At 44.5% G+C, this 13970-nt stretch overlaps 1 protein-coding gene across 2 annotated transcripts in view; it reads right to left on the bottom strand.

The window, feature by feature from the left end:
• Positions 1–1815: 1815 nt before the first annotated feature.
• The window catches only part of rcc2 (regulator of chromosome condensation 2), a 35611-nt gene continuing 23456 nt past the window's right edge, over positions 1816–13970 (bottom strand). For both annotated transcript variants that reach the window (XM_055659064.1, XM_055659063.1), the window contains 6 exons: positions 13757–13923; positions 12139–12319; positions 10727–10832; positions 8011–8083; positions 6187–6264; positions 1816–5974 (listed from right to left, as the gene is read on the bottom strand). In XM_055659064.1, coding sequence (XP_055515039.1) covers positions 5870–5974; positions 6187–6264; positions 8011–8083; positions 10727–10832; positions 12139–12319; positions 13757–13923 — 710 coding nt within the window. In that variant the 3' untranslated portion in view covers positions 1816–5869. The remainder of the gene's footprint in view (positions 5975–6186; positions 6265–8010; positions 8084–10726; positions 10833–12138; positions 12320–13756; positions 13924–13970) is intronic.

A 13970-nucleotide genomic window follows, 5' to 3' on the forward strand; every position in this document is an offset into this window, starting at 1 on the left:
TGGTCTATGCACTGATGAACACTACTCACACACATCACGGGTATGTGCAGATAGATGTGAAGGAAACTCCAGGGAGCTATTCTTACTGATTAGCATTCTTGGTCTGCTTTCAATTATCCAACAGGCTGGAAATAATATGTAGCTAGGTCACAGCTTCATTCTCCGTGGGTAGAATTAGCTTGGGTTGCAGCGAGACACAGAGTCGAGGATGGTAGTCCACCGCTGAGCTTGCCCTCGATTAATTAAAGGAGGGAAGTTCTTTCATCTAACCAGAGGCAGAACGGTTAAGACCGGCACAGTGGTGCAGTGGTAGAGTTGTTGCCTTAAAGTGCCAGAGACCCGGGTTCAATCCTGACCTTGGGTGCTGCCCAGGTGGAATTTGTACATTTTCCCTGTGACCGCGTGGGATTTCTCCGGGTGCTCCGGTTTCCCAAAGTTGTGCAGATCGTAGGTGAATTGGCTTCTGTAAATTGTCCCTAGTGTGTGGGATAGAATTATTGTACAGGCACAGACTCAGTGGGTCGAAGGGCCTGCTTCTACTCTGTATCGCTAAAACTAAACGTACTATATTTAGAACTGGTGTCATATGTAGCTTCATTAACTCACACAAAAAACTCACCAGCTTAATGCTTAACTAACGTCTAATATAACAGTCCACTCCAGAAGTGGTGGCCAGGATTTTTCTCCCATTTACCATCGAGATGCCTGGCAGAAAAAAAAAATGTGAAATACAATATTCTTCTGCATTTACCTCTTCAAACCTCCCAGAGAATGATCACTTACATAAATAAGAGACCAGAACCACTCCCTTACTAGTATTATCCTGGACCACCCGTATTGAAGCACTGGCCAAGGAAACACACCGATGCCTTTACTTCCTTAGAAGGCTTCGGAAGTTCAGCATGTCCACATTCTCTCACCAAGTTAGATTTGCCGTAGACAGCATTCTATCACAATGAATCACAGCTTGGTTTGGGAACAGCTCCATCCAAGACCGCAAGAAATTGCAGAGTTGTGGATGCAGCCCAGACCATCACACAAACAAACTCGTCTTCCATTGAAGATGGACACAAAATGCTGGAGTAACTCAGTGGGTACAGGCAGCATCTCTGGAGAGAAGGAATGGGTGAGTTTTTGGGTCGAGACCCTTCACTCCCTTCCATTGACTCCATTTATACCTCGTTGTCTCGGCAAGGCCAGCAGCGTAATCAAGGCCAAGTCACACCCAGGGCACTCACTCTTCTCCCCTCGGGCAAAAGGTACAGAAGTGTGACATTTCTAGATTCAGGGACAGTTTCTTCCCAGCTGTTATCAGGCAACTGAACCATCCTACCAACCAGAGAGCGGTCCAGAACCACTATTTACCCAATTGGAGACCCTCAGACAAACTATCCTACACACATTAGGACTGGGGACTATTTTTTTACATATGTACAAAGCCAATTAACCTGCAAATCTGTACGTATCGAGTGTGGAAGGAAACCGAACATCTCAGAGAAAACCCACAGGGCACGTAGAGAACATGCAAACTCCATACAGACAAGCACCTAAAGTCAGGATCGAACCCGGGTCTCTGGCATTCAGGCAGCAACTCTACCGCTGCACCACTGTGCCGCCCGTAAAATTTTAAGATTTAAAATGCCCCGCTATTAAGGGAAAGCAAATGGAGACAGCATCCTATCCTGCATATTAACATTTATTGTGTTTTGACCACATAATAATCAGATGAAGAGGATTTGTGGTGAAATAAACCTGTACTAAGTTCACCAACAGCAGCCGGTTTAAGAAACCAAATCCAGTCTCACACAGTGGAAGGACACACAAGTCAAGAATTTATTCCATTTATTGCAGGAAATACAAAAGTAAAAAAAAGAAAAAAAGGTTTACAGCACTGAACAGGTAACTAATTAGCTACAAAAATCACTTTCTAAACCTAATAATGCCTAAACCAGTCGCTATTAACCAGCATGAGGAGAAGCCCTCTCCCTATCCATCTTGCTAAACAAGCCGATAGTTCACCTGTACTTGGAAAACGTCAAAGATTTCATAGATGTTCAATTACTTTATTATTTTGGAGATGGCAAGGAGCACATCGACAGAGAGATGGTTTTAATGTCTGCAGTGAAATAGTTTCCTCTCAGCATAATAGTTGCAGAATGAAGTCACAATCGTTCTCCCCTGGGGAGCTTAGTTGGAGAAGATAGAAACATTCCAGCCCTCATTGCCCCTAGAATTCATTATCTTCCTCCCCCCCACAAAAAAGGAAATAGGTTTTTTTTGTGCAAATGTGATGTTTAATGGGAAGAGTCTGAACAACCATAGCTTCAAGTCTTGCACACCATTCCTTACCCCACAACTGTCTTTTTAAAAGTAAGATGATTGACTTGTTACTTTACCTTTCCCAAGTTGACTCGAGTCAATTTCAAATGTCCAATGCGTTTAAAGTCCAGCAGGACTTCCATTTACAGTATCAGAATTTAAAAAGGACACAATCAGGTAGTAGGTGGCTGGAGTGAACAACTGGAAAAGACCTGACTAAGCACGACAAATACTTGTGTTCAGTAATAGCAACTGCAGTTGATTACAGGCCATTGGCTTACAAGACACTGAACTGCAACAAGAACTTGCCTTTTACCCCTAAAGGAGAAATATGTTTTCAAAAGACCAAATCAGGCTCAAGGACAGCACTGCCGTTATCTTGTACCAAGTCTGATCATTTTATACCCAAATTCCAGCCAGCTCAGCATTATTGAAAGATAGCAGCAACTCCAAAAGTTAATCAAGTTATTTTATTTTTGAGATCTGGTGGGATACCATGCAACACTTACAGATAAGAGTGCATACTCACAGCTACAGGTGCAATACACTGTCTCGGCACCCTGCACCTGCAAAGTTCTGCAGTACAATTCTACAAAGCATGGACCTTCAAAACCAGAAGAGAGGGAAAAAAAAGTGTAAAATGTGGGCCAACTTTTCATGTTTTCCCATCTTGGATATTTAACATTGGCTGCTACAGGAAGATGTGAATGTAACAGAGCCACACAAGGACGTCAAGTCCCACTGTAGAAAAAGGATCAGTATAAAAGCACATGAATTCCATTACAGCACTAGCAACGTTCAACATGGTGACTTAGTACAGCCTCACAAGCCCAAGGCAGGAACAGTTAAAGTCAAGCAGACCAGCAGGAAGGCAACAGAGGGGAGCAAATTAAATATTCATAAATGATTAGGAATTGACAATATCAGAGCAGAATTTTGTTCCACTCCTGCAAAGGCTGAAAATTGGGAAACTTGTAAACCGATGCATTCTACATCAGACTTAAATAAGCGACTGAAACACAGCACAACTTTCACATTGGTGTCAATTTAACCTTTGTTAAGAGGCAGCCAATTTTCAGCTTCGTGAAGGTGGGCAGGCGAGTTGAAGCACACCCAAAATGTGACGCAAGAAATCAAACCAGCATCAAGACGGCAGCACCAGCCCCTCTGGCCATATATCAGAGATAAGGTCCACCACTGATCGATACCCCAGCGGCATCGCGGAGCGCCGTCACCATATCCCCACCTAGTTGTGGACCAGTTGAACCACGAGTGTAAAAATATCTTGGTTCAATCACATCCAAATCCTTCAGCTTGCCAGCTCTGCTTATAGACTGATAACCAAATCATTAAAGGTTCTTGTAGCACATTCATCTTGGGCATCAGAATTTGAAAATCAGCAAACATTTATTTTAAGGGTTACAAGGTTAACAAATAGGGATATTTTTGATTTTTTTGGTTCTGCAGAGACCAAACTAAATGATAGGGGGGGGGGGGGGGGGGGTGAGATCTTGTGCAGTAATCCCATATTTCCTGCACCTCCTCTTGCAAAGGGGTTATGGGGAGATACTGTTTCTCCTGTTCAAAGATGAAAACCAGAGCCAGACTTAGAACCCCAGGGTCACTGTTCTGTACAGGTAGATTCAACCTGCTGGTTTTCTGATGGACACAAGCAAGACAGTCACGTCACTAAAGATTTCATCTGTGGCCGGAGAGAGAAAACTCCCGACGAGAGTTCAGCAACATCCTTTTTCATCTGTGGTCGTTCTGTATCGACAATGCACTGGCATTGCTGAGAAATCATCAATATTGCACACATCACAGCTGGTCAGGCTACAAAGCAATGGAAGAGATGCCAACAGGGAACAATCTCGGGCAATTAGAGAGAAATGAGAAAGCCTTTCAGAGTTTCTCTACGAGGTCTATCAGTTTGTTAATGGACGAGAACTTCCGCTAATAAAACGAGGACATTGGAATCTGGAACAAAGGAATGAGACTGCAGCATGTAAATTGTAAAATGGAAGATTTTGCTGACTAATGCTACAAGAAAGTCAACATGTTTATGCTACAAAACATGTCCACATAAGAGTTGCCATTAAGGTAGAGGCTGAATTCAGAGAATACAAATACATTCTCAAAACAGCCTCGAGTTGAACAAGTTGTTCTGCACCTAATAAAAACACCTTTTACAAACTGCTTGTCGGGATAGCAAGGATATCAGATAATGAACAGTTGCTAAGCCACTGGTACTCAATAGAAATGGGACCACATTTCCTCTTTATCTAAGGCAGTTTCCTTCCTTCACTTCCCTTGGGATCTTCCAATTCTTACTGGCTCTCGTGTCAACTTCACACCGTTCCCCAAGAGGAAAAAAAACCCACTGATTAATCCTGGCGTATATAAAATGAGAGATCGAAAAGTCTCAAATAAACTACAATGACTTCAAACAAAAATATCCAATATGGTAGGGGGATTTGTTGATAAAGATTTGACCTAGATATCTCATTGATCTTCTGGGGGAATGGGTTTGGTTAGAAAAAAAACAATTAGCTTATCAGACGTATAGAATGGAACCAAACCATCAAATAGATGAGGGATTGAAAGCAAAATGATGATTTTACTCAGTCGTACTAAGCAAATAGCAAAGTTTGATTGATTAATTTTATTGGCAATGTATTGCCAGAGATGGGAACAATAAGGCAGGTTCACAAGATGTGTTGTTGGCAGCCAGTATGTGGAGCTCCTGTATTCAACAGCAACACATGGTGTCAATGAAAACAGAAGCCCAAGTGTAGCAGGGAGAAGTGTGGAATGCAAGCCCTTTTCTAGACTCAACCAAGCGCAGTTGATCACGCGAGCAGGTGGGTTTCAGAGACTAGGGCCTTCACTGGAGCACAGCTACTCCAAAGCTCCAAGGGCAGAGCCAGAAGTGCCTTTCACACCCACACTCTCAACTCAACCACCCAGGCCTATCCTATCAGATAGCAGGGCTTCGCATTTTTAAGACTATAATTAACCGAATGGGTGATAAATCCCTCTACCCATCACAAGTAATTAGGAGGAAGAAAGTTAGCAGAAGACAAATACATCGCCAGCATAAAGTGGAAATGCAAGTTGCCAGCTTGATGCTTAGTGCAGCCAAATGAAGGTCACAGTTCCAAATGTTTCAGCTAGTTTACACCACTCTGCTGGCCAATTATAAGAGTCAAACCTGGGTTAAAAAAAAATACAAGGAGTTCCAACATATCAAAAGAAATTGGCCGTTCCCCAAGCCAATGGCAACACACTGGCCAAAGAATACAAGAAAAATTAACTATCTGCATACATTGTTAAATCATTTGCTTTGGAAACACTACACAGCTGCGTTTGAAATTGTCATTATGTAAGTAGCACTAACATTTTTGCACGAATTGGAAAATCTCTTTGTAAGATGTGGTCCATTGCCTGGCTTGCTGTTCAGTGTGGATATTTATCTCATTGACCAGTGCACTGTAAACTCCAGCTGCCTTTGTTCAAGTGAAGCTTTCATGTGTGGCTGCTCAGGGTTACGTCAGATAATCCGCGGGTTATATTCAGGCAACTTCTTAATCCTCTCTTTCTCTGTATCACTTTCATCTCTTGCTATCATCAGCGAATGTGCATGGCCCATGGCAACCTGCCGGAAGAAAAATAATTGAACAGGTGCTCCCCGTGAATCGCCACTCAACACAATGCGGCCACGGGCAACGGGCAACGAAAGAAAGAATTGCACTTAAGCTGCATAGTTCACATCAGGATTTGCCATAACCAAATGCAGTCACATAATGCAGTGAAATTGCACATAGCAATTCCCAGCTAAAGAAAGCAAAGAAAAGAAGGTTGTCTCACCTGCTCAATGTAAACACCATCCAAGGTCTTTATCTCCTGTGCAGTGGTGGAAGACTTGGGCTTGTTGTCACCATAGCCCTGCAACAATAGTAATGGCTCAAAATCACACACGGACCGCCACGTTTAGGATTCCTTATCAAGACATGCTTTTGTAAATAAACTACCAGGCATGAATATTATATGTCGCAAAATAAAAAACACCCCTGCATATTAAAGTGTTCCATCTTTAATAGACTTAGTTATTCCAGCATTTTGTGTCTATCGTAACACACCAACATCCATTGCCAAATGTAATGAAGAATGCTAATAACTTTTTATTGTGGAATTTTCGATAGGTTAGCATTTGGTTGCAGCATCGGCAATAGCCGAGAAGGATTTAAATGGCTCATGATAAACAGAATTCTACCATGGATGTTAGACTGCCCATTTAAGATTTGTCTTGTCTTTTCAAATGCTTGCCAACAGACGTCTCTTGAAAAGCAACAAGCCGCAAACTCCTAAGCTACAACATCGCCCATCGCATTGCAAGTGAACATTGACATTAGAATTCATTACATTTGGCACAATTGCCCGGCCAGTTTCTAAATCAACTATAAAATTATGCAAACTTCTCAAACATCCCTAGGTCGCGGCAGCAAAGATACCGTTATTTCAATGTTTATAAATGACATTGCCATGCTTGGAGATGCTTGACAAATTTACAACTCTGCTGCAAATCTAAAGTGGAGCACAGCTTGGCAAACAACTTTCATTGCAGGACTGGTACAAAGTGCTGGAGTAACTCAGCAGGTCAGGCAGCATCACTGGAGAACATGGATAGGTGACATTTTGGGTCAAGACCCTTCTTACTCCATTCATTGGACCGACCAACTCCCAAACTCGCCAGTGCTACTGTTAACACTGTGGGAACAGAGGCTGCACCCGGTGTAGACATCCCAGCGAGAACCACAAATGGTTTACTCAGTGGCTTCACTGGAGGTGCCCACATCTTCAGCAAGGGATTAGCTTAATCTGAAGGGAGGCTGAATCAATTTCCAATTATAATTATGCTTCAGAACTCCAAGGATTCACAACAAGCCCATTGTCAGCCTCCTGATTACACGGTGGCCTTGAATTAAATTCTGTATCAATAAAATGGGTACATTGTCACCTGACTCGGCAATGCTGCTACAGCAGTTTTACACCAACATCTCGGTCAAAGGCAACGGGTGACGTCTAGAGTCGGAGCCGAGTGCCAGGACACGGACAGACTCAGTCGGTCCCTAGAATAGAGGGGCACAGTGTAGGGCCCCTCTGCAGCCCGCTTCAATCTTAACTCCCCATTGAAGGCAACCACTTTGAACCAACAAATGTAAAGGCAATTTAAATACCATACTTAATGTTTTGATTCAATAGACAATATCCAGTCAGACAGTGGTGAATCTGTGGGATTCATTACCACAGAAGGCTGTGGAGGACGTCAATGAATATTTAAGGTGGAGATTGACAGGACAGGTGATGGGAAGAAGGCATGAGAATGGGGTTGAAAGCGAAAGATAGATCAGCCATAATTGAATGGTGTAGACTTGAATAGCCAAATGGCCTAATTCTGCTTTAGGAAAGTCCCCATCTACATGTTCTACATTCAATGCATCCCAAATGGACTAAACAGGAAAATTATTCCATGCAGTCACTCAATCTTATTTTCAGTGAAATTTAAAAATAAATTTTCCCCTTCTTCTCGAACTGAACTTAAACCTTAATTTTGACAGTTCCCAGAGAGAGGTCAAACAATAAGATTTATTGCACAGGAATGAGGGCCAGGTTTGAAGTGACAGCTCTTACCAGTTCTCCAAAGGTTGGTGATGGTCCCCAGCTGATTGTGCTCTCATCAGCTGCAACAATTATGCTGCTTTTTCTGCAGATAAAAAAAAATACAATTTGTACAAAATCCACGAGGAAGAGATCGGGTACACGCTCAGAGTCTCTTGCCCAGAGTAAGAGAATCAAGAACCAGAGAACATAGGTTTAAGGGGGTGGTGGTGCGAGAGGGGGGGGGGGGGGGGGGATGGGGGAAGAGAGAGGGGGCGATTTAATTGGAACCCAAAAGAGGGGTGGGTGTACGGAACAAACTACGTAGTCGAGGCAGGTACTATCGCAATGTTTAAGAAACATTTAGACAGGTACATGGATAGGACAGGTTTAGAGGGATAAGGGCCAAATGCAGGCAGGTGGGACCAGTGTAGCTGGGACATGTTGGCTGGTGTGGGCAGGTTGAGTCAAGGTGCCCGTTTCCACACTGAACGACTCTTATGACAACCCACACTCTTGTAAACATTCCATCGCCAGCCTATTTTTAAGCACCATTTACCAACCCACTGTCTGATGACAATCAAAATACCGCAATCAGACTTTTCAGTTTACGATACGATAGAACTTTCTTTATTCCAGGAGAGAAATTGAACTACCAACTTTCATAAAACACAAAGTACATGAAACATGAAATTAAAGCGACGAGCGGAAAGGATCGGGGATGTGCAAAGATTGAGGGGGGGGTGGGTCAGTCTCAGTCCACCCCACGAGCGAAGGGGGAGGAGTTGTACAGTTTGATATCCACAGGGAAGAAGGATCTCCTGTGGCGTTCTTGATGGAACCAGCCTGTTGCTGAAGGTGCTCCTCAGGTTGACCAATGGGTCATGGAGGGGGCGAGCTGTATTGTCCAAGATGCTGGACAGATGTTGCTTGGCTGGCTGTGCCTTAACAGCCTCTATCATTGGTCACAATATGAGCATTAGTCCCACGAATCCATGCGAATTCCCAAGAGCAAACCCTTTCCCTGTGACCCAAGACTGCGTCCAAGCCAGCCAGCTTCCCTTGCTCGTCACAGACGTGGAACAATAATCTTGCATTACAATCACTCGATTCTTTTAAATCTCTAAACTGTATTCCCTTTAGCATGTATCTGTACACTGTGGACGGCTCAATTGTAGTCATGTATTGTCTATCCGTTGGTTAGCACGATATAAATCTTTTCACTGTACCTTGGTACACGTGACAATAAACTAAACGGAAATTCTCTTGCATGATAATTAACGACTGCCCTCAATTCTTCTACCAACCACCCCACGGGGTGTAATTAGCAGTCGCCATTTTACCAAGCAGCAGACCTTTGGGCAGTAGGAGGAAGCCAGAACATCTGGAGATACCGAGATGGACAACCAAGAAAGCCCATCCAAGCAGCACAAGAGGTCAATCAGGACTGACCTAAGGTCACAAGATCCAACAAGAAACACTTCTCCATTTGTTTCTCAAAGACTGCACGTTTAGAATCTGTTACAATGTCACGAGCTGGAAACTAAGTTCGACATACGCACGGTACAAGTGGTGCATTCTTCCACTGTTTGTTTCTAGGGCACTCGTGGCCTGTTGAATCAACGGCCAGTGATGAGGAGAATGCTCTCACTAGGTGGCCTCACGAAGCAATACTCCAAACCCGGGGAAGATCAACAAGATACACGCCAACTCTTCTTCCGTTACATTGACAACGTGCAGAAATTAAACGTTTCACCACTTTGGTGCCAATTTCCAATCTGTCCATCCCCAGCTCTTCCCTTCGCTCCTGAATACCTCCAGCTCCATGGATAGCCAGCCACAAATAACCACTGCAATCCCGCGCTTCCACGACTACCTTGATTATACATCCTCCCACCCAGCCTCCTGCAAGAACTCGTCCAGTTCTCAGTCCCTCCATCTTCACCAAATTGCCCACACAGATGTCTTTCATCACCATGGCTTCCACTCAAGCACAGGCAGAGCGTTTGACTGCATCTCATCCATTTTCTAACTTCTGTTCTCACCACCCCTACCCCTCTTCCCGGACAGGGCAAGAACACCTGATCCTCACCTCCATTTCAACAGATCATATTCAATTTCCACTGGCTGAAACAAGCTCATATCACCTGACACACATTCCTTGTGATTTCCAAAGGATGGTTTTTGTTCATGACTCCTGGTCTACTCTGTCAACACTCCCTGTTCTGTGGCATTCCCTGTACAACCACAGTGTAGCAACACCCTGTTCCCACCTCTTCCCACCATCCTTGGATCCATCTTCCATTCTCACGTCCACAATGTAACCTCAACATTGGAGGAACCCCAAATACAGACTGGGTGATTGTGCTGGGGGGAGGGGTTCCTGCACAATGCACAGGACCGACCCATGCATTTGATTATCTGTCACTTCACAATGCCTCTCCAGCCGCTGTCAGGGACATTTTGCATTGTTACGGACATCAACCTTGCGTAACTCTCCGTTTTTAACGTGGCCAGGCTATTTTTGCCAGTTATCCGCCTTTGTATACTTTAGATATTATGGCACGCTAGGAATATACCGGTAGGCCAGACTATATAACATTATCTGTGTAAAATGAACTGCAGGAGAAACTCAGGATATCAGGTAGCATCTGTGGAGGGAATGAACAAAGTTTGGGGTTGGCGGAACGCGGTGAAGAGGGCGTCGGGACCTTTCAATGACCTGGCCGTCCTGCAGCCGTCTACTCACCCACTGGAAAGGCTTCGAACCTTCCACCCACACAGGTCCTGCACCACTTTGGGGTACATTGTGGAATCACGAGAGGTGTTGGTTGCACCCCAGAAGAATAAGCCACCTGTGGGGAAAGTGAAACAAGAAAATAAATGTAAAAGATTAATTAAGTGAAGGGAATCCAATTGCCCCAGTGTTTTATTCCAATCTTGTTAAAATAGGATGGGTGGTAGAGTTGCTGCCTCACAGCGCCAGAGATCCCGATTCAATCCCGACAATGGCCGCTGTCTGTACGGAGTTTGCACGTTTACCTGTGACTGTGTGGGTTTTCTTTGGGTGCTCCGGTTTCATTCCCCACTCCAAAGATGTACAGGTGTGTAGGTTAATTGGCTTTGGTAAAATTGTATATGTCCCCGGTGTATGTGTTATTGTTAATGTCCAGGATGATCACTGGTTGGAGTGCCAAAGGGCATCGAAGAACAGTCTTCACCCGATACGCCGCCCATTCCTTCTCTCCAGAGATGCTGTCTGTCCCGCTGACTTACTCCAGCATTTTGTGTCTGCCTTCATGCCAAAGGGCCTGTTTCCCTGCTGTGTCTCTATTCTAAAGGACACCAGATTTTTCGTTTCCAATCTGTTCCTTCAAGCAGATACAAGAGTTAGGGAAAGCTTAGAGGCTGAGCAGCCATGGTCAAAGTATGGGAATGGAATTGATAACTTATCTTTATATTGAAGGTAGACAAAATGCTGGAGTAACTCAACGGGATTTCCTACACATTTTGTCTGCCCGACTACCAGCGTCTGCAGTTTTTTCCCCACACATTTTATGTTTATATTGGGCTGTTTATACTTTAAAAACAAATTACTTTTGAAATGTAATAACCATTATGTAGCAATTAATGCAGTGAATATGTGCAAAGGAAGAGGCTTGGACAACAAGTTAGACGAAGCTGAAGATAGACACAAAAGGTTGGAGTAACTCAGCGGGTCGTCCAGCACCTCTGGAGAAAAGGAATTGGTGCCGTTTAGGGTCGAGACCCTTATTCGATGTTCGGCATAGACTCTGGGAGGTCTGAGGAAGGGTCACGACCCAGAATATCACCAATTCCTTTTCATCAGAAATGCTGCCCGACCCAATGAATTACTCCAGCTTTGTGTCAATCTTCGATTTAAACCAGTATTTGCAGTTCCTTCCTCCACATTTCTGAAGTGGAAACTGGATACACCCTAAATGATGAGACATTTTACCCAGAGAAAAAGCTTCAAGGATCACAAGAACATTAGTGACCCAAATGGAACAAATTTCCAGATATCAATGAGTGTAACAGAGTGTCAGAAATGGCCCCATGCCACTGGTTAAATCATATTACATACAGAAGCAGTAAGCTTTACAACTAGTCAATTAAAATAGGACAATGCACTTTACTAACCCATCTCATTGACTGCAAACGAGCAGGTGTTTCCAGCGCAGATCCGCACGGCCCCACGGCCAGGGAAGTCAAAGAGTTTAACCAGACGAGGGACCATCTCATCCTTCTGCTCAGAGTGCCCGAGGCGACCATATCCTCCAAAGCCCCAAGTGAACACCCTCTTCTGGGAGTCAAGAGCAATCTAAGGAACACACATCTTGATCAGTAAAAGGGGCGATTCTTCCTCTTTGCAAGGTCATAGAGTCAGAGCGATTCAGTGTGGAAACGGGCTCTCAGGCCCAACTTGCCCACACATGTCCCAGCTACACTAGTCCCACCTGCTCACGTTTGGTCCTTAACCCTCCAAACCTGTCCCATCCATGTACCTGTTTAAGTGTTTAAACATTGTTAAAATACCCGGCCTCACCTGCCTTCTCTGGCAGTTTGTTCCATACACCCACCACCCTTTGCGTGAAAACGTTAGCCTTCAGGTTCCTATGAAATGTTTTCCCCTTCACCATACACCTGGGCCTCGATTCCCCAACTCTGGGCAAGAGACTCTGTGCATCTACCCAATCTATTCCTCTCATCATTTCATATAGCTCAATAGCCGCACACTCGTTAATTCACCCAAGGATTACAGCAGAACGATCTTCAGACACGTCCGTGAAATGAGGATCGACAGCAGAGCAGTCAACTCGCTTTGACTGTGGCATTGAGAGAAGGGCAAGTGCCATCAACTACTGAGAAGGTGAAGTGAGCTGTGATTAATATTAGCACTTGGGGTAACACAGAGCAGCAAGCAAAAGATTGTACTCAACATAAAGACAAGGCAGTGAGCAGACACAGCAGGTGCGTCAGCAACTGGGAACAAAGGAAGAAAAGACTGGTTAACATTTCAGGATCAAACCCTTGACCAGAAATTACTAAACAGCTGCTCCGGGCAAAGTAGGCACGTTTCCCCCACCCAAAATATCAAGGCTGGGAAAAATCTGCAAAAAAGCGATATTAGAAAGAAATCCTGTTCAGGAGTTTAGAGATAAAGCACGGAAATAGACCCTTCGGCCCACCAACTCCGCACTGACCAGTGGTCCCGGCACACTAGCACTATCCTACACACACACACACGGGACAATTTAACGGAAGCCAATTAACCAACAAACATGCGCGTCTTTGGAGTGTGGGAGGAAACTGGACCAACCGGAAAAAACTTACGCAGGTCACGGGGAGAACGTACAAACTCCATACAGACAGCACCTGTAGTCAGGACGGAACGCGGGTCTCTCGCGCTGTAAGGCAGCAACTCTACCACTGCGCTACCCCTGTTTGTTCTCGTAGATGAATGGTAATGAGTAAATTGTTCCTTAAATCAGTTTCCACTCACATTATTTTCTTGGATTAAATGTAAAATGATCCCCAGTGTGAGGGACAGTGTTAATGTACAGGGATCGCTGGTCGGCATGGACTCGGTGGGCCAAGGCACCCGTTCTCTAAACTAAAATCTACAAGAGAGTGATGCCGAGTACAGGGCTTGCCGATAAGACATCTGAAAGCGATGCTGATATTGATGCAGATGAGAGGGCACACCACACAGGTTTGTTCAACAGGACTGCCCCAAAAGCTGATCATCGTTTCATACCGTATGGTTTGCTCCACAGGCCACCTCACGGACCACAACATTCGGCACCGGCAGGATTTGACCATCTTTTGTCTTCTCCAGGAAGATGGCTACCCGTCGCGGCACCACCTCACAGTCAAACTCAATTCTCTGCGCCCTGGCAATGAACTTGCCATCAGAGTTGTGACCTGTTTGGAATAAGTGAATGAATACGTTTATTGGCCAAGTATGTTCA

This window comes from Leucoraja erinacea, chromosome 30 (genome assembly GCF_028641065.1).
Source record: "Leucoraja erinacea ecotype New England chromosome 30, Leri_hhj_1, whole genome shotgun sequence".
Classification (NCBI taxonomy): domain Eukaryota; kingdom Metazoa; phylum Chordata; class Chondrichthyes; order Rajiformes; family Rajidae; genus Leucoraja; species Leucoraja erinaceus.